General features: G+C 40.9%; 2 protein-coding genes across 4 annotated transcripts in view; both read left to right on the top strand.

The window, feature by feature from the left end:
* Nucleotides 1–20,902, top strand: part of lin52 (lin-52 DREAM MuvB core complex component) — a 50,158-nt gene that overhangs the window by 8,963 nt on the left and 20,293 nt on the right. Inside the window, exon 6 of one of the 2 annotated variants that reach the window (XM_018690240.2) lies at nt 1,401–1,850. The exons of the other annotated variant lie outside the window; for it this stretch is intronic. Coding sequence (XP_018545756.1) covers nt 1,401–1,456 — 56 coding nt within the window. The 3' untranslated portion in view covers nt 1,457–1,850. Of the gene's footprint in view, nt 1–1,400; nt 1,851–20,902 lie in introns of those variants that run through there. 2 annotated transcript variants of the gene reach the window in all.
* On the top strand, nt 6,521–12,747 carry vsx2 (visual system homeobox 2). Of its 2 annotated transcripts, none has more exons than XM_018689963.1 (5): nt 6,521–7,348; nt 7,669–7,753; nt 8,318–8,441; nt 11,127–11,307; nt 11,744–12,747. In XM_018689963.1, exons 1-5 carry the CDS (start codon nt 6,916–6,918, stop codon nt 12,058–12,060), a joined length of 1,140 nt encoding a protein of 379 aa, XP_018545479.1. In that variant the 5' UTR covers nt 6,521–6,915; the 3' UTR covers nt 12,061–12,747. The 2 variants fall into 2 exon arrangements, with proteins under 2 accessions (XP_018545479.1, XP_018545477.1); XM_018689961.1 differs by having other exon boundaries at nt 11,681–12,747.

The following is a 20,902-nucleotide window of genomic DNA, read 5'->3' as shown; positions in this document are numbered from 1 at the left end:
GAATCCATCCCATTCCAATTAGCATCATCTTTAACCTAATGACGGACACCTCAAGGTGACGTGGCCCCCACGCCCAGATACACCATTATCATTCCACAGTGTGCGACTCACCTAAATTACTAACTGCCCCAGCTTTTTCATTAGCCGCCGTGGGCAGGGGAGGCCCCCCCCCCTCAACCAGCACTCAGGCAGACAGCAGCCAGTTGAGATCCTGATCACATTCTTCTTACAGGCATTGTGAAGGTGGATGACTTTCTGTTTAATACCCATTTGCAATCAGTCCTCACTCGGCTGCTCTGTAGTCTTATATTTGTGTGATGTACAAGGTTAGTTAGAAGCCACATAAAGTCGCCCAGGTGATTCCAGCTTTGCAGCTCATAAAAAACGTAGTGGAGCCGAGAGCCTGATCCTCTTCTTATCTGTAACAAAGAGTAATTACTGTACCTGGATGGTGCTTCTCCGGGGTGTGTGACGATGCTGCAGGAGAAGTCCCTGCCGTCTCCATAGTGACACAACGGTTTGTCTTAGACAGAAAAGCCTCAGCAGTGATTGCCCTCCCAGTGAGAAGACCTGTCTCACAAAGGGCCTTCAGCAGGGACGATTCTGTGTCAGGATCATCTGTGGCACAGAGATGACACACTTGTGCAAAACCTAGTTGACTGGATCCCACCCAGACATCTTGACAACGAGGAATAACCTCACTGTTTTGTTTGCTTTATTGGCATCACAGATGTCATTGCAGTTCTATAGTGTGTGTGTGAAAATGAGTAAAGTTGAGTAGTACTTGCAAAATCAAAGAAAAAAGGAAGAAACAAAACAGCTCTGAGGACAGTTGTTTCAAGTGTATTATCTGAAGTGATTCCCAATCCTTTAGACTTGTGTCCCTTTTAAAACAAAGCAAAAATGTGTACCTATGACCTCTTCTAATAGAGACATTTTGCTTCTATTCTCTCTCATCTTGGAGAAGTGCTTATACACCAACACACTTTCATGCACGTGTAGGTCTGAGCACTTGTGCATCGCCACATTGAGACAGCAATCAAGCAAATCACAAGAGCCTTTGGTAGCGACGTCTCCATTTTATGTTGTTTTCCATGTCCTGAATGAACAGATGTTTGTATAAATTACCTCCCAGCGTGATCCTGCAGATATTAAATACATGCTTTGCATAACTAAACAACAGTTCTGAAGTGGTTAGAGCTGCAGGCAAATGTTGTGTGAGAGTGACAGCTTTGTTCTGGTTTTACCAACTTATCAAAGATATCTAGAAGGCGATAAAGCAGACTGGAATCTTGGTCTCTTACAAGCATAACAATGATTAAAACCGGTCTCTTAACCTGTGCTGTGCAGAGGGATATATCTTGAATATGTGATGTTGTGTGTTCTTGTTTTTTTTCCAGCGAGGGAAATGACCAGGGGGAAATTCCTGAACATCTTGGAAAGACCCAAGAAGTGACAAATCTTTTTTGCTTGTTTGTTTGTTTTTTCAAGTAACGGGAGATGTGGGATTTCAAGCTGAATCTGGTCTATGCGTTTAGCAATATATACTCTGAATATGTTCAGTCCTTGACAACAAAGACTTTACATTCAAACAGTAAAGTGGAGCAGAAATGCTCTCTCACACAGCTGAGGTATTCTCCCCAAACTCCTCAGCTCACCTCTTGTCCTCTAGATAGACGCCTTTCCTTTTATGGAAACTTAAAATGATTTATTACTTTTCACAGAATATCTCTGTAGCTTGTAGACCTACCTTGATTAAATGTTCTTTATTTATTCTTATTTCTATTTTAAACATGATTTACATTTTTTTGCAGTTTGTGAGGTTGTATAATAAACTTTTAAAATGAAAAGATGATTGCTTCTCATTTATAAAGACCCCTTGGAAGTGATTAAGTTTGCAGCCAAAGCAGCTAACTTTGGTGATGCAACAGTTTTTAGAGACTTTTAATTAGGGCCATAACTTCATGCCTCTGTCACTCCACAAAGTGCAGCACCTCTCCGGCTGTGGACATGTAAAGAGCTCCGACGTGAGAGTGCTTTCCCGGCTACCGGGTCATGTTTTCCATTTAATGAGCATTGGAAGCAGGGTCCCCTACACAAAACATTGCGTAAAAATAATATTGCTCATTGTCATCGCCGTTAACGAGAGTTGACATAATTACTAGGACCATTTCTTTTCTAATTAGCACACTTCAGTCCTTGTCGGGGCTAGCGGCCGGGCAAAAAGAGAATCAGACAGGCATGCCGAATGGGAAACAAAAAGAAGTCCATCCGCCATAATTAGGTAAGACAATGCCTCGGACTGTTCTCGGCTGGAGATGTCGCTGAGGCTCTGGCCGCTCACTCCCAACAAGTTACACTTCTCCCCAGGCCGCTAATAAGCCTCTAACGCGTCTTTTCCGATTCACACGGACAGAGGCCGCCATTGCCTCAGTGGTTTCACCCCCTGCCTCTTGCACGGACCCTGGTTCACCCCTCCGAAAAAATATGGATTATTTACACAAGTCTCCAGCCTTCAGATACAGCGACTGCCTGTGTGTGTGCTGCTGGAGTATCCTGGGACAGGGAGGGGGGAATGTGGGGAGTCTTGAACGCTTGTATGCATACTTTTGCAAATGAATCACTTAAAACAGGCGTATTAAAATCTTCATACAATGGAAAGTACAACTGTAAAATAAGGCACCTGTGTTAAAATATTTATAAATTGTCACGCATGTCTTGTATGGCTATGTAGAGGTAACTTACATACAGCAGAGTTATGGATTTATATTTAAAAGAAAAAGACGTCATTAATGGCTTATTAGTACAGACCAACCCCAGTGTATAAAACCATTAGAGATACTCAGATCATAATGTAAAGGTTTAAATTACAAGTCAAATCCTGCTTTGAAAATGTTAAAAGGAAATCACTGTTATCTGCAAAATATACTTGAAGTGAAGTTAAAGTGCTCATTATGCTGAAAATGGCCTTTCCTGTGAGTGTTACTGTATTATATGTTAGGGCTATAACTTATTGTATGATTATCATAGATACACACGTAGCTTGGATTTTACTGTCATAGTTGGTCAAGTGTATTAATGTAATTGTTGGGTGGATTAATATTACATAAATAGCATAATTAATTCTGTATTTGTAACTATGTTACATTACACTTGTTACATTCCTTGGGTTTCCTTATCAGAAAGTGGTATTGGAGTATGGAGAATTTGCTGCCCAGGCCCATTGTGTAGCTGCAGGTAAATTCATTATGAAATGCTTTAGAGTTTCAGTTCTTGTATGCATTAAATAGACTGGAGGTGACCCTGCTGTCATGAGGACCAGTTGCATGCAGACACTTGTTGATGCTGACTGATGAACATTGATCAGTCTGCTGAGCGTTAACGTGGTATGCGACCTGACATCCTCAATATGGTGCACGCACATGGTGGCTGCCTGTCGCCTGCAGGCAGCCCACACTCCCTCTGGCCGAGCAGCCTCTTCAAGAAACGGGTCAGTCCCTGCACAGCTATAGTCCTCCATATGGAGAGAGAGAATATCACAGCTTCTCCATCCCTCCACCCACCCATCCATCCATCCATCCATCCACAGTGTGTTGCTTTGACCTCACATAGCCTCTGTGCCCCTACAAACGTCAATCCGATGTGCCCCAAGTCCTTAAATTAGCTGTCAATTAGTACAAATTAATCAACTCCTCGCCTAATTAAGCAATGCCGACGGGCAGCTTCCAAATATGCCATTGTAGAGGAGCCATGAGAAAGCTGCATGGGCTTGCAAACTCTTTCTGTAGGGGGGGAGACAGGCAGGGAAGGGGTTTGTGGTAGAGCTTCTGGGGGGGGGGGGGGGCATTTACATGGCATCACATCACGCCTTGCAAGTGCTTTGGGAAAGCAGAGGCTCTGGCTGTGCTTTAGTTTTTCCCCTGACTCGGCTCTACATGTGTGCTGTCATCAAGTTTCCTGCACCTCCTTTTCAACACTGGAAGATTCAGCTTGATTCAGCGCCACAGAGACTCAATCACACCGATAAGAGGTTTCTAACGTTAATTTAGAAGGGCAAAATAGCTTATTAGTCTGTTTGTCTCTGAAGACAGTTGAGTAGTTTTACACTATTTAATCCTTAGAAACAGTGAACGCACCACTGTCAGATGAACAGAAGTTCATGTGTGGTATAAACATGTCTGCTTGGGGTCAGTTAATGCATTCAGCTATGTTTCCAGTTCTGCTGTGACCTTCCTGCAAACAAATAAGTTGTCTGCTTATTCATTATCACAAATGCATTTCAAGCTTTACCAGTCACATCAGCAGGATGTGATATTCATTACAGTGGGCGGTTTTTTCTTTCAGCTGTTTATCAGTGTTTGACCTGCTGCAAGACTGGAAGGTTACACACTGAATAAGTTTGTCACTGCTCGTTCACATCTGTGCGTTTCACAAAAGGTTTGAGGACACTTTGTTCCTAATTTTTGCACCGAGCCCTAAAGATTCCACGGCAAGTAACAGGAGAAGCGAAGCAGGAGATGGGTGTAGGGTTTGGAGGGTTGGGGGGTTGGTGGTGGTGGAGGGGGGATAAACAAAAAATTTCCAACAGCTGTTTGCTTTTTAATCTGCAGCCGTCAGATCCTGCATGTCTTTGATGGGCAACCCAATCTACACGAATGACTGAACTAAATCTTCCCCTTAATCTAGAGCCTTATTAGGCAGCATCTCTTCTGCATGTAAATCAGCGTGCAGCCATTTTCATAGGAAATGGATTATTAAAAACCATACAGAGAGGAGAAAGTGTGGCACTGTCAACAAACAAAAAAAAGAGGCTGTATGGATTGCAGCAGGAGTGATGATGGAGTGAGAGGAGGCAGTGACTTGCCTGTAATTGACGGGTCATCCTGACTCACACCCTTCCATGTTAATAAATGACTGGATCCCAACAGGCTGATGTGTCATTAGCATATCCTGATAACATTGATTTCTTCATTAATAGAATTTCCACTAAATAGGCCCTAATTAGTTTCAACTGGCCAACCACTAATTGCAGCAGCAATATTTTTCTCCTTCTTAATCAGCAGCTCATTTCACACTGTTTGATATAAAATATGACTCTGCGAGGCAGATCCTTCGAGACCCTGCACTTCTGCTCGCATTAAGTCTCACAGTTCATATAGGTTTAAGATACTTTAGCCATGTTGTTGTGTCATGTCCTCTGGAGTTGAGTGGCCCAGTTCTCCAGCATTGTTCTGGTTTTGCTCTGTTACTGACATAATACACATGTGTTTATTGTTAGTTTCCTTCATTGCCTTATTGCATGATTACTGTGTTATCACTTTGATGATATCTATGCATAGTGCAAAGTAAATCAACTGGAAGCTCTACAATACACTCAACCCCATATGCACAAAACGGGCCAGTCCTAATTTTGTTTCTTGTGATTTCCAAACAAAGCCATTCCAAAACGACATTTTTTTTTACATTATTTTATTTTTTATTATTTAAAATCAACTTTATGATTAATGAAATTATTCTGTTTTTTAACCTTCAACTCTCTCATTATCTGACTGATCATGAAACACCACAAGGGATGTATGGCTTTGGTCTGCATCTTTATTCATAAAATAAATAGGGTTATTAAAATAATCAGACCCAAAATAATAACCTGTTTCTGTTTTTTTCTTCCACTAATTAAAAAAAGGCATCTAAAAATAGACACAAATTAAAAATGCAAATACAAAAATGCCACTAAGTATTTTCTAAATATTAGTAAACCAGCATGTTTCATCAGCTTCCTGACATTAAGATTTTTCAGATTTCTGCCATAATTGAACTAATGTTAATGTATCCTAATGTAGTCTATATGATGATCCTGAACCAGTCATGATTAGCTATTAACCAACATACTGCTTAGTGCACGTTGCATTAATATTATCAGCACCATTATTAGTAGGCTAGAAGTATTAATATTGTTATATAAAAAAACTTTTAAAAAAATCAATAGATTTTTTAAAGTTAATTGTTTGGCCATATTTCCAGTTTCCTCGTAGAAAACGTCTCTGTGATTTAATCTGTTCTGTAGTGCGCTGCTGCTGCTGCTGCTGCTGCTGCTGTGGGATTATCTCCGCACAGGACCGTGCAGCACAGTGGCTCCATATCGTCCAGCTGTCGTGTGTTTTTTGGGGAGGGCCTTTGATTTGCGTGTGATGAGTTTCCCATAGCATCTGGAGATCAATTATCCGTTCGTGTGAGCCAGTGGTTCTGGGCAGAGAGATCATAGCTGCCTCTGTGTGTGAACTACTCAGCGAGTGGTAATACATACTGATTTATTCTGGGAGATTGAGGTAATTTCGAAATCGAAACCTGCCGCATTTCAAAGGTAAATAAGAGGTGTGAAACAGACGGTTTAATTAGGCCTGACATCTGAACGAAAAATGATATGAGCAGTGATATATCTGCAGTCAGTTTATAAGCAGTAGGCAATGTGTTTGTCTATGGGTTCAATACTGTAGTTTTATTTTAACTGAATTTTAACTGAATATCTGTATAAATATGTAGGATACAGGTTCCATTTGGTAATGTAGTTTTCATTCTCAGCATCGCGCCTTTCCTCCTGCAGCCTTGAAGACATTTCATTTCGTTCCTCCCTTTCTTTCTGTAGCCTAAATCCCTTCCTCGTTTATCCATATAGTCCTCAGGAAAATGCAGATATGTATCCGAGAGGGCGTATAATGCATCCATGATCCACAGGAATCCTGAATCCTTGCAGCTGATTGGCTGCTGGGTCCTGCCTCTTGTTGGGATGGACCTGTTGGATAAAAGGACCATTTTCTAAGGGACTCTTGTGTGTTACACAGAGGATCATGCACTGGGGACCATCGTGTGAGACGCTACAATAAAAAAATAGGCCTTTCAAGTAGCATCGGAGACACCATGACGGGGAAACAAGGCGCCGTGCTGTCGGAAAGTTTAAATTTATCGGAGAAAACCTCTCTGGGCGCGAACGGGGGGAGTAACAGCCTCCAGCCGAAGAACGGCGCGACCCATCCGCCGCCCAGGTGCACCGGCTTTGGCATCCAGGAGATACTGGGGCTCAATAAGGAGCCGTCCGCCGCGGCCCCGAGGAACCCGCTGGGCTCGCTGCCGGCCGGGGCTCACCTGATCGCCGCCAGGTCCGTGCTGGGCCACGCTGGCGTGGGAGTGGGTGTGGGTGTCGGGATGGGATTAATCGGCCCTGGTGGAATTCCGTCGTTTTACAGCCAACCAGCATTTTTGGAGACGGTGTTGTCGGACGCACAGGACGTTCACCTGCAGCCCCACAGCAGGTCCGCAGGCCATCTGGACACCAGCCAGTCTGCCAGCTCAGGTCAGCCTCACTGTTACTGATAATAAATATTACACTCACTGCAATAGAATTGTTGTATTTTTCATAGATTTCCAACCTGAGCTAGTGCGTGCATTTCCTCATTTTTACATTATTATTATCATTATTATTATTATTATTATTATTATTATTATTATTATTATTAGCCTGCTGTGTTATTTTAAATGAAATATTTAAAATATAATTATCTAATAAAAACAGGAGTGTTTTGTCAGTGTCAGCAGTTTACATTTTATCATGGCAATTTGAAAATACTCTGTTAGCTTCATTATCTTCTGTACTTTCTCCTTTTTTTGATCCAGACTCCGAGGATTTATCTTCAAATGAACGAAAACTCTCAAAGTCATCTGTAAGTCAGAGCAAGAAACGCAAGAAAAGACGTCACCGGTTAGTGAATATTTCTGGTTATTAGGCTAATATTCATTTTAGAAATGGGAAATTCAGGGAAATTCGTATAGGACAGGTTTCTTTTCGTAAAATTTAATGAATAATCTTTTACAGGGCAGCAAAATGATGTGGTAATTGTTGTGTTTTTTGTGTTATAGATACAGGTAATAAACAAGTCCAGTGACTGATATATATATATATATATATATATATATATATATATATATATATATATATATATATATATAATAAACTACAAATCAGCCATAGATTACTGCATTATTGTCATCGTAGAGTTAAATAGGTCGTCTGAAATGTTAGGCTTTGTCTGGTGTGCTTTGCTTTATTCGTTACACCAGAACAAACGAATTTATTGACCTAATTTCATCAAATTCACAGATTATTTAAGCCCGTTTATTTTGTCATTTGAACATTAGCGGTTTTTATTCCTGGTTGTGTTTTTTTTTTTTCACTTTAAGTGACAGAGCACAAACAATGATTTCTGCAGAAATACATTTTGTTCAACTTGTCCACACATTTTAAAATAACAACCCGCTTCCACAGGACCATATTCACCTCATATCAGCTGGAGGAGCTGGAAAAGGCCTTTAATGAAGCGCACTACCCGGATGTTTATGCCCGAGAGATGCTGGCCATGAAAACAGAGCTACCTGAAGACAGAATACAGGTAACTGTCCCCTTCAGCCTCCTGTGTTTTTATGATAATAATGAATCTGTATTATTCAATCTAAAGCCCCCCCCCCCCCCCCCCCCCCCCAATAATAATCTATTAATTAGATATAGCCTTTATGGTCCAGTTTAACCATAAATTAAGCTGTATTTTAAATGTCTTACACATATTCACCGAGGTGTTAAAACGACTTTTAGTAGAAAAAAAATTTCCCCACACAAATGCTACATTTTAAAGAAATGAGATATTCTGTGCATTTTTGCTTTATTTTGGGCCACAATATGAATTAAAAAAATATTAAAATTGCTCGTAAAAATTGTTGTAAAAAAAATTAAAAAGCACCGTTTGATCGGTATTCTCTTTGAGATGCTCTCAGCCAAAATATGTGTTAAAAATGCCTGGCTAATAAAAGACAAAAGGGCGCTTATAAGATAAAGTTACAGCATATATTGCTAAAAAAGATTAGATTTTTTAGACTGAGTGCACACTGCAAAACATACATCATAAGTGTCAGACTATTCTTGTAATAAGCAGCAGAATTCATATTTTTCTTAGATTGTGACCCTAATTAATTTATGTGAATATTCTAATTGTTGGCCTTATGGATATTCACCTGTAAGGGCAGATGCAGTCCCCTCATCCTTCACTTCTCCATCAGTGCTAATAATGTGCTGTAATATTTGAGTGGAGGCCGCCAGCTGCCTCTCATGCTGCTCTGTAATGTTCAAAAAGAGGGAGATGGGCTAAAAGTGCAGCCCCGGCAAATCGATCAGTGCTGCTCCCCTCCTGTCTGAACAAAGACTGCTCTCCTCCAGCACCCTCGCCAGGACAGATAATCTCTCATCAGGCGCAGTAGTTGGATGTGAAACAATTTGTTCTCGGGGAAGAAGCCCACTAACGACCTAATCAAGCTATCAAGGCGGAAGAAGATTGCAGTGTGACCTGGACCATCCATCTGCCGGGGTGCCTTTTAATCTCATTCTCATTACGGGCTCTGCAACAGTAACAGCCGCGAATAAATAATAAAAGGAAATAAATAAATAAGCCCGGAGCCTGCTCCTATCCTAAATAAAATTAACACCCAATTTTCTCATTGAGTGTAATTAGTTAAATCAGACGAGCTCGGGAGGCTGGCTGTTGCTGCTGCTGCTGCTGCTGCTGCTGCTGCAGAGACGCAGGGAGTTCAAATGAAATAACTACATTGAATTTATTAGCACGGGTCAATAGCGCTGCTCCCCCGAGTCCCGGTAGTTTAATTTCCCGTGATATTTGCCCGCCTGCCCACCATCGATTGGGCCTGAAATTAACTTATTTTTCAATCAGCCTCGGCGTGCCCCAGGGTCGCTCCTCCTCGCAGCTTCCACACTGGCTTCTTTTGAGGGACAGAGAAGCAATTTCTCATTTAAAAAAATAAAAAAAAGTATCTTGTATGAAATAAGGGTTATCATCAGAATTACCCGTGAAAAAAAGCTTGAAAATGGGGTTGGTCGTTTTCAATTTAATATCTGTCCCCTCACTTGCATCTTCTCTCTGCCCCAGCCACCCCACCCCCTCATAGAGCCATCAGAGGGGCCTAAGTAGAGTGTTTAACAGTCCTGTGTTGTGCTATACAATCAATTTGGCCTCTCTCTGAGCTGACAGATAGCCTGCAGGGCCTCAAGGAAGCTGCTGGCTGTGGCCAAGCAGTGTGTGTGTGTGTGTCTTGGTGTGTCAAACCATCTATAATGCCAGCACAGGTAGCTAGGAGATGAGCTCTGACAGGAGGCAGAGATCATTCACACCTGTTACAGGAAATCAATGGACTGGATCAGAAAAAAACGAAGCAACTGTTATCTTAAGTTACCTTGAATAACACTTTGATTCCCAGAGAGGTCAGCTTTAAAATAACTACCACTTTAGTAAAGGGTTAGCAACTACTGGCAAAAGTCGTGTTTAACGAATCATAAACTAAAGATTTACAGTTGAGTTCTAAGCCATTAATAAGTACAGTTTTTGAGCTGTGAGAAAAATCTTGTTGACTAAATGGCCCATACCATCACCACAGAAGAGCTGGACCATTTACCATAACAAAATACCAGGCATTTATTACTGGATTATCAACATTTATAAATGCAGCTTTACTAAATAGAGGGGAAACAAACACCCAGCCAAATTGATTAACACAATTATTGATAGTTTATAGCTCTTGAGTGTAGCATTAGTCATTATAATGAAGCCAGACCTTCTTTAGGGTACCAATTTAAAATGAATGAACCCTTAAAAGAAAAAATCCTAGAATTTACATATTATCCACTCTGTTATATTTGGCAAAACTTCTCTGAACTCAGAAAGATGTATCTCTCCAGTTTCCTAAATCACTGAGAATCCACTCATCATCTAGTCTCTGCCATCACAGGTTAAAGGTCACCAGTGTCATTTAGTTTCATCACAGCCATGTCCAGAACTACTGATAAAAATAGGGTGATCATTAAAGAACGCATTTTTAAAAAGTGCGCTGATTGACAGTGTTTGATTCCAATGATCCAGTGTTTACATCCACATATTTCCCTCACTGGAAGCTGCAGCTCTGCCTCTATAAGTTCTTTAGCGAGAGTAGATAATGACCTAATTGTTATGTTATGTTAATTGTGAAGGTGATGGTGCTGCTACCTAATAACTGAGTGATTTGTTGTCCTGTCACAGGTGTGGTTTCAGAACCGCAGAGCTAAGTGGAGGAAGAGGGAGAAATGCTGGGGCCGCAGCACAGTGATGGCTGAGTACGGGCTGTATGGAGCCATGGTGAGGCATTCAATCCCTCTGCCGGAGTCCATCCTTAAGTCCGCCAAGGATGGCATCATGGAGTCCTGCGCCCCCTGGCTGCTCGGTGAGGCTGTTGTCTTACTTTTCATCCACACATTTTTAGCATCATTCTCTCATTTTTGTTTTCAACTCTTCTGTTTTTGCATTTTGAATCAAGCTTATCATCCATCACCCAAAAACATTCTCTTCTATGTTTATTTGTATTTTTTACATGTACATGTGATGCTCTCATTTGCTGAGCATGACCCTTAAGATAAGAGATAAGATAGACTTTATTTATCCCACTTGTGGGAAATTGACAGAGTTCAGAACCTTCATAAACTGAGAATATAGTGTGTTACATAAAAGATTTTCATCTTCTACCATGGCCATGCATTGCCCTTGTCCATTCAGACATTATATTCTAAACCAGAACTATTTTTGCTTGCTATTTTCAGTCCAAGATGGCTTACCAATCAACAGACGCAATTCTAAATCTGAATACCCGCAACTCTTTGCAGGGATGCACAAAAAGTCCATGGAGGCAGCCGCTCCCCCACCCACAGGAAAGTGCGATGCGCCCCAGCAGCCCAGCTCTCAGAGGGCAGAAGACGCTGAGGCGGAGGAGAAGAGGTCGGAAGGCAAGCCCGCCATTTCTAAAGAAGAACTGAGAGAGAACAGCATTGCTGCACTCAGGGCCAAGGCACAGGAGCACAGTGCCAAAGTGCTGGGGACAGTTTCTCATGACAGACTGCAGGAGGGCAAACAGGAGAGACAGGCGGCCGAGGAGAGAGCCAGCGATCCGCTGAGCCCGGCAGAGGAAGAGAAGAGTCCATAGAGACTGAGTGAGGACTCTTATTCTCCCTGAGTGAATGCAGTGGCCTGGCTGCTCTCAGCATGTATACAGACTTATCCCGACATATCGTGCCGTCCTGCGGGTTTTCTCATCCTTCGCTGACTTCTCTTTAACTGACCTGCATCTGGACTTCTTTGAAAAGTAAACTCATCTGTTGCACAGCAGATGCAAATGCACTTTTTTTCTGATTTACTTCCAAGCTTACAGTTGACTTACAGTTGTTGTTGTTTATGCGTAGTAGAGAAGACTGGACTGAGTGGGAGTAAAGTGTTAATATTGGTGTATATATAGAGCCAAATGAGTCAAATTTTATCCAGTATAACATTTATAATATGTCAATTAGGACTACCAATGACCAGTGAGCAGTCAGTGCCTGAAGGTCTACATTTCATTCTCAACATTCATTTTAAATTTGCTTGTACAGTTAGAAAATGGTGACATCTGAAAAAAGAACCATCCCACCGACAGTACTCTTTTACGAGGAAGAAAGTAAATGTTGTCCTATATCTCTCTGTATATAATTGATATATTAATCTCTCTCACTAAGGCACAATTTTAAATTTGTTTTCTTGTAGTCTTAAAAAAATGTTTGTGTTTTTATTTCTAAATGTGTATAACTCAAGATACAAAGCATAAAAATAGAAATAGCCTTTTATTAAATGTGGCTTTCCGGTGTCTGTTTATTCTAGCTTTCCTTTGCAAACCTGGTAACAAATGATTTCATTGTCAGAGCGTTACTGTAACTCTTAACCGGCGTGAAGTTGGCCTTGTTGTCGGAGCAGCTACTTGTTGTCACTTGATGCTCGGCTGGCCCGGGCTCATTAGGAGACAGTCCCCCGGCTGCATGCTTGGGTTAGTCCCTATAATCCGTCGCAGTTGAGAGCCTTCAATTTCAGATTAAACTAGGGGACCGGTGCCTTTGGGCCGGGGTGGGGGGGGTGAGAGCGGTTCCCAACCTCCCCACCCCCCTCCCCCGAGCAGGATGACCTCAGCCTGATTTCAAATCACTTTAATAGATGCTATTACCAGCCGACACTCAAGCTGTTTCATCCTCTTATCTAAATACTTAGCCAAAGTCTAACAGCTTTATTTGTTGGCAATCTTCTTTTCCCCCCAGGCTGTTCATAAAACTTTGTATCAGGCCACTTGAACTCTGCCTTACAACAGGTCTACGTGTTCGCATTAGCTGTAATCCATATAACATTTTCACACCTCATCCTCAGTTAGCTAATGGGCCTTCCTAATGAGTCCAACAACTGAGATCTATTCCAATTAAGCAGACAGCAATTTCAAAGGGCAGGGGACAGTGATTATCAGTATGCTGCTGCATGTCTCCACACTGAATGACTCTCAGATTGAAACCATAATGTCACTGAATGGAGAAAAGGTTGCTAATTACATTGTTGACAGAGATAAGCATACACACAACAGTTGATGGTGGCTAGCAAATAGACTGGAGTGTGTCAGGGAAATAAATGTTGATGCACTAAACCTGGGAATTACCCTGATTTGTGAATTTTGACATGTAGCTCTAACAAGAGGCTTCACAACTTGAATAGTATCTGAGATAAAGAGTGGTGTGCTTGTGAAACATAACTCTGTGGTGTGGAGCTCATGCTGCAACACTACAACACTTTACAAAACAGGCATCTTCAAAAATACACTTTTGTGGTTTTATTTTGAGATAAGAACATAGAATCAGTTACTCAATAGTCTCCAGAGCAGACAGGGATTCGATATCTCGCTTCAGGTAGATTTCAGTTTATAAAGTGTCAGCACACTGTGTCTTGAGCCTGGCAAGGCTAATCTTGTTCTTCTTCTTTTTCACCATTCTGCAGCTCAACAACTTATTCAATATCCACTTTGTAAGTCACCAGATGATAGAGATATCTCCAAGTGATCCCCAGTTTTCAGCCATGCAAGCAATTTGGCTTCAAGGATGATTACTGTATGGGTTTCCACAATATTTTTGTTCTGTTTAACTGAATGAAGTTAACTAAGCCAGCTGACTTTGATGGTTCCTTGACTCCTCCTCTGGCATCACCATGAAGCATTTTTAGTGAAATGGTTCAACAACTATTGGTACACACTCCCCTCAGAATGGACTGTAATAATTTTGACAACCCCGTCAGTTTCATCTTGGACCGTTATCAGGTCTATTTTTTAAAATTATCCAATAGGTTTGTGGCCCAATAGCCTCTGCTGTTCTTTATGTCCAGTGCTAATTTACAAATGTTATCATGCTAACACAGAAATAAAATGGTGAACATTATACTTGCTTAACACCAGCATTTCACCTCTGTCATTGTGAGCATGTTAACACACTGATGTTAGCACTTAGCTCAAAGCACAGCTGTGCCTAAGTTCAGCCTTACAGAGCTGCTAACATGGCTGTTGTTTACTGTTGATTTATCTCATACCTGGGTAAGACCTTTAAGGCCAACCTGATTGGAATCTGAATCTTTTTTTGGGCCCTCAACTACACCATGACCTTATAAAAACTTCAAATTGATGACTTGTAAAGGATGATTTGCAGGCAGCAGTATTTCCAAAAGTATTTTTAAATTTACAGAAGTTAGAACATTTTGGTTAGTCTTAAATTTCAAGAGAATTAGGATCCCACTTTAAAGCTGGCACTAAACATCACATGAAATGTAATTTCCCTCATCCTCCTCGGAGAGGACATTTCCCATAGAGCCCAATAACCATTTGAGGCTGAGTGAGTAAAATGATTTGCAATAGACCAAGCCCTGCACCTCCACAGACCAGACCCTCGGTCCAGTTCAGTTATTGAGGCCAAGACATATACAGAGTGAGGATTATTTCTCTAAAGTGCAAAGCTATTTAATCCTCTGAGAGTGGAATAGAAGGTTGTGATAGATCAGATTTGCTGAAGATCAAGCTGTTTACATTGGATATGAGGAGGTAATTCACAGGATCCCTTATGATGGACAGTCTGCTTGTTGAAGACCATCATAAGATCATCTCAATCCATGCAAAGTGAGATCAGAGGGAGGTTTATGGAAAGATTTCAACTAATGCAATATTAACATTCAATTTCTTTTTGATGGGGCTGTGAGCAGTATGATTTCATTGGTGAGATTAAGTGCATGCTGATCATTTTGGGAAGGCTCTTGGCTCTGGTAGCCTGCTGAGTTGAGGTTGAAATGTGGTGCTGCTCTGCCCTCTGCTGCACAGAGTCATCAGTACAACTAAAGCCTGAGGCTATCTCAGTCATCAATAGCTGGCTGTTGTTGAAGCAGAATCCTTCAATATATTCAATGAAATATATATGTGCAAAAAAAAAGAAAGAAAGAAAAGAAAAGAAAAATCAAAGTAGAGAGGATGATGGTAGGCTCTCAGTTATATATATATATATTTTTAGAAGTTACTGCATAAACATAATAAATGACTGCAGTATAATCTGTCCAAACCAGTTTACACCCACAAATGAGTGAATTGAACCCAAATGCTTCAACCTGCTGCAAATTTTAAACTTGCATATAGGCCAAATAGTGTCTGCAGTGCATGTGTATTTGCTGTTTGCTGTATAATTCATATACATATATATGCATAAGCATACCTGCACCAACAGTATGTTAGTTGTACAGTATACAGTATCTGTGCTGAGGAATCCCTATAGTGCATATGCATGTGAGTTGTTGTACTACGATATGTGTGTGTGTGTGTGTGTGTGTGTGCATGTGTATTTATGATTCTTTGCATTTGCATACAGTGCACACACAAACATAAAGCATGTTTATACACAAGGTGCTTATTTACATACATATATACATATATTTCTATACACATACTATATAAATATACATGCATTTGTCCCTGAATGTGCAGTTGCTTAATCTGTCATTTTTTTCCCCCTTTTTAATAGAACATTAGATTTCTTACTTCTTTTATTCCTGGTAATCAAGAAATGTGTTTTCTCCCAAAAACATTGATGTATATCTCTTTGAGTACCCCACCTTACCACCTGAGCAACAATGCATTATTTAAGCCACATGGTGGCAGCCTTGAACTTCATTCCAGATCAGACCTTTTGTAAACCACCCTATACATCTGAATTAAATTACAAGTTCATAATCACACTGTCAATATATGAAAATCCTGGTGCCGAAACATCATATAAATCTTTAACATTGATTCATATCTGTCAGGCTGAAAAAAGAGGCTTATGTTACAAGCTTTTGAGCCGACAAGATCTGATATCTTGATCAATATTTGTCACCTCTTGTCACTCTTGTGGTGCTCTTGGTGATGAGGCTGTCTGCTGTGAGTTAATGGAGATGGGATTGATACTGCAGCTAAATGATCTGTCCTGGCGGGGGGGGGGGGGTTCATTTTTCCAGAGGCTCTCTGGGTTGATCACACCAGCTCACTCTCTCACACTTCACTGGACAAGAATCATCATCACCTCTGTGTGTCAGTATTCTGAGGTTGTGTGGTATATTATTGCTTTATTTGTGTAATAATATTGCTAATTTAGCCTCACAAGTGTTTTCATTAGGCTGCTGATTGAAGTCTGCTGTTGATTTCTGTGGCCTATTGAATATTACTTTAGTTTTTCATTATGATAGATTAAAGTCTGACTGCAGCAGATGAAGGAACGAGGAAAGTGAATAACATAAATCAAAAAGCAGCTTATTTCCTCACCTGCTGACCTGTTGGCATTTTCTTTAGTATAGCAACAGTGGCATGAACCATCATTTGTCTTAATATTAGTCTGAAAAAAACGTGCATAATTTTTATTTCTTTCTCTAGGCTTTTTGAATATTATGCATTATGCAGGATTATAGGGTTAGACCAATGGGAGTGGGATGGGAGTTCTGTGTTCCTGGATAACCTTTTCTGCCACAGCTCAGCCCTATAGACCAAGACTCCTCTCCGTCACTGCCACCTAGTCTAGTAATAGATATCAGCTATCTCTTGAAGCTGGACTTGACTGCATTTCCAGCAAAGATTTGTGTGGCACTGCACCAGCAGCCGTCCACTGCAGCCGCCCTCCAGCCTTCAGTGCTGGGTATTTTCAGCAGGCCATCTGTGGGCAATTTCAGATGCCAACTCCCATCATCCAGGCAGACATAAACTGTGTTAGTCTCTGTTTACTTTAATATCGTCCTACCTGCCTTTATTACTTCCTGCTTCATATTTCTTGTCTCAGACAATGACATCACCCCTTCCCTGTGAAGTGTCAGGCACTCAGGTTGCAATTAAAAACCATCACATCTCCCATCTACGCAGTCTAAGTTTTATCCTAGAGCCGTATTAGATGCTTGTGTTGGCACGAGACACCAGTTTTGAGAAACGCTCAGAGCAAAAGAGGAGCAAAGCGTCCAGTCTGCGCTTTATCAAGAGAAGGGAAACATGAACAGATAGACAGTGCTCCCTTGTTGCTCAAGAGTGATAAGTGAAGCCAGAAGATGAGGCTGTGAGGTTCTTATCAGTCCAGAGTGCGCGCTGGCAAATGCTGGAGCCACAGAGAGAGGCATGTTGCCGTGCGACAAAGGTGTGAGGGCAGATAAGCATGTATGTGTGAAATGCTTCAAAGATGAGCTTAACTCTGATGTGAAAGTGTGCTTTGAAAGGAAGAGAGAGAGAGAGAGAGAGAGAGATGGGTTTACAGAAATGGACGCTGACATCTGTTGTGCTAAAAGTTGCTGTAGGGATGTCCTCATTTCCTGATGCACACTGAAAAGTGCCATGGAGAACCTGTTGGGAATACAGATTTGTCCTGCCAAAGCTAAACAGTGGTGGCAGAAGTAGTCAGATCCTTTTCTATAGCTTTATCCTTTAGCTATACAGCAATGTAAAAATACTCCATTACAAGTGAAAGTCCTGCATTTAAAATCCTGCTTCAGTGAAAGTACTGAGGTATTATCAGCTAAATGTACTCAAAGCATTAAGAGTAAAAGTATTCATTCTGCATAAACAGACCATGTGAGTGTCACATTATTTTAAATCAAGTCAAGTCAGTTTTGTTTATATAGCGCCAATTCACAACAGAAGTTATCTCGAGGCACTGTACATATAGAGCAGGTCTAGACCATACTCTGTGGGGTCATGATGTGATTAATTGGGGAAAAAAATGCAGAAGGCCTTAAATAGTAAATGAAAATCAGTTCTGGGTGACAAGTCACAGACATCTGAAATTTGACCAGAAATCCCAGCCAAACACTGTTTTTGGTAATGAATCATAAACCAAAAGACTGGAAACTACTGGTTTAAATTTAGCTAGTAACTACAGCTGTGAAATAGTACAAGGAGTAAGAAATAAGAAGGAGTGGGCTATGGAGGTCTGGTAAGCTCACCTCTTTCTAACTCCACACCCCCAGATTTTTGTCATTTTCAAATTAATAGTCTTCAAACCCAACTGACACTGACTCAACATCACTTGAGGTAATTTATCAGCTTCCATGCTGCTCCATCTGGAACCAAAAAAGGCTTTATACAACTTTGTTCACATATGCAGAAGGACTCCCAGAGACCTGTAAACAGACTTTGATGTGTAAAATTGGCAGAGTTCTCCTTTAATGAAAAGGGGGAGTGATTACAGCGAGCACAAACTGTTTCAATGTTCAAATTGGAAACTGACAGTTGTTTTAAGATTGACTTGGAAGAAAAAGTGAAGTTTTCTTTTTAAAAAAAAAAATAAGTAAGGACACTATGTCTCTCTTTGAGATACACAGTAGACGGTTCATCCCTTTGTTCTGTTACCTGCCAAAATATATCTCAAGTAGAGAGAGGTCCTTGCAGTAGAATGATAGGAACCAAAAAAGAAGAACTCTCTCATGCCCTTCTGATAAAGGATTATGATAGATTTTTTCCATTTTACAAAAGCCATGTAGTCACAGATTTCTGAGACACAGACTTAAATCTTGTAGGAGTGTTCAGATTCCATTTCATACATTATCATCTTCAGTGTTAATTCATCTGCTGTACCAGAAGAGGAAAAATAGGTTTTTCAATTGTTCTGATGTTTAGCTGCTGCATTGCATTTGCCCTTCTATTAACAATTTATGACATTAATATATCCAGGCGTTTTCTGAAGCTACCTATCATGTGCAGGGTCATGGGAAGCTGGGGCCTAGCCTAGCTTGAGGAGTCCAGTTCATGAAATAATGGGAATGTATAATCAAGTCAACGCTCTGCAACAAAAAAAGCTTCAAATTTCTGGCCTCAGTGTGCAAGAATGCCGGTGTCTGAAACTCCTGCTGTGTTGAAATCCTGAGTTAATGCTAGTATATGGTCACCGCTATTAATTTCTGCATAGGAACTGCTGTAATCTCAAAGGATAGACAGACATGAATTTAGTTCCATCCGTTGCAACAGACGTCACTGGTGCTGCTGTTGTTGACCTAGAAAGTGTCCCCAGAATAATCAAATATAAATTGAATTTATGTGCTTGAATGGAAAATGATGTCTGGATGGAACTTCAAACTGCATGCAAGTGTCTGTAATCTGCCAAATGAACTATGCAGGTTTTGATTTAACATCTGTCACACAATACAGCACCAAGAGGTTTTCCCACTTTTACAAAATAACCGCTATTTCCCCAACTGCTTGAAATTTAAGGACACAATTTCCACACTCTTCATTCATGTCTTCCCATTGTGGTTTTGGGTGGTGAGTTGAAAATGTTTCAGCCGAATCTTACATTTGAGTATAACACTTGATTTATCTTTTTCACTGGAGAAATTCTTTGAAAGCCGTCCGATACAACATCTATATCCACAGTTTTTGTTTGTTTGTTTGTTTGTTTTTCTGTAATTGTTGCAACCGCTCCAGATAAATCCTCTTTTGCTGAGGCATGGCACAAGCTGAAGATATTGTTTATGCGTCTGTTGTCCATGTGCAGAGATTGTTGACAGGTGTTTCATCAAAGCTATGATAAGAATCTGAAAATGCCTTTCAGTCGCATGAACAGTCAAGAGCATCATCCTTATTTATGTAGCACTCTGCTCTAATATCTTTTTGTCTTTCCACTCCCTTTCGGGTCCTTACCCATTTTGTTTTTGGCCATTCATCATTGTTTTTCCCTCTAGAAAATGTGTTTCTCACTGTGGTTCTGTGTGTGAGACCCATTCATTTTCTTCTTCTTTTTTTTGTCATTTGCAAGATGTGACATCTGAAGTATGACTTTGTCAAACTTGACAAAAACAGACTTTTGGTTAATTTTAGATAAGAGGATTATATTTAGAAGCACAATGTGATGACCCTTTCAGAACAAAACCTAAGCTGTATACAGTGATACAGACCATAAAATTGCATTCAAACATGTAATGAATATTTGCAGAAGTTCAGATTCAACCTGCTGCTGCCTCTTGGAAAGTTTTTATTCACATGGGGGTGGATGACTAATAAAATCGGTTTGCTTCTGGTGGTCTGAGCTAGCTATGGATGCTGTGAGTGAGTGTGCGAGCAGGCGTGGGTGAAGCTTCCTAGCTATTGAGGGAGAGAAAACACATGCAGCGCTGCACTCGCTCGCAGAGTGAGCCCACTTCAGCACCCCATACAGCTCCCATTGATGAGAGCGGCACTTTCGCCCCCGTCTCCCCCATCGAACCACATTTCATGCATTAGAGACTTGCTTTGGAGGAGAAGCTACAAAAGAGAAAACAGACAAATTTAGGGGAAGTCAGGCTCTGGGAGCTTTTCTGTGAGACTTGCTTACCTTGCCATCTGCTCTGTTTATCCTTATGCAATGAATGATAAGGTATATAGGTGTAGTGAAAGCTTCTTGAGCTCAGTATGTCATCAATACTATCTGCAAAGTTGAACCTGAAGTGGTTTATCATACTAGGCTAAAGCT

The sequence above is a fragment of the Lates calcarifer genome, linkage group LG19 (genome assembly GCF_001640805.2).
Source record: "Lates calcarifer isolate ASB-BC8 linkage group LG19, TLL_Latcal_v3, whole genome shotgun sequence".
Taxonomy (NCBI): Eukaryota; Metazoa; Chordata; class Actinopteri; family Centropomidae; genus Lates; species Lates calcarifer.
This window is presented reverse-complemented; position numbering and strand designations above follow the sequence as displayed.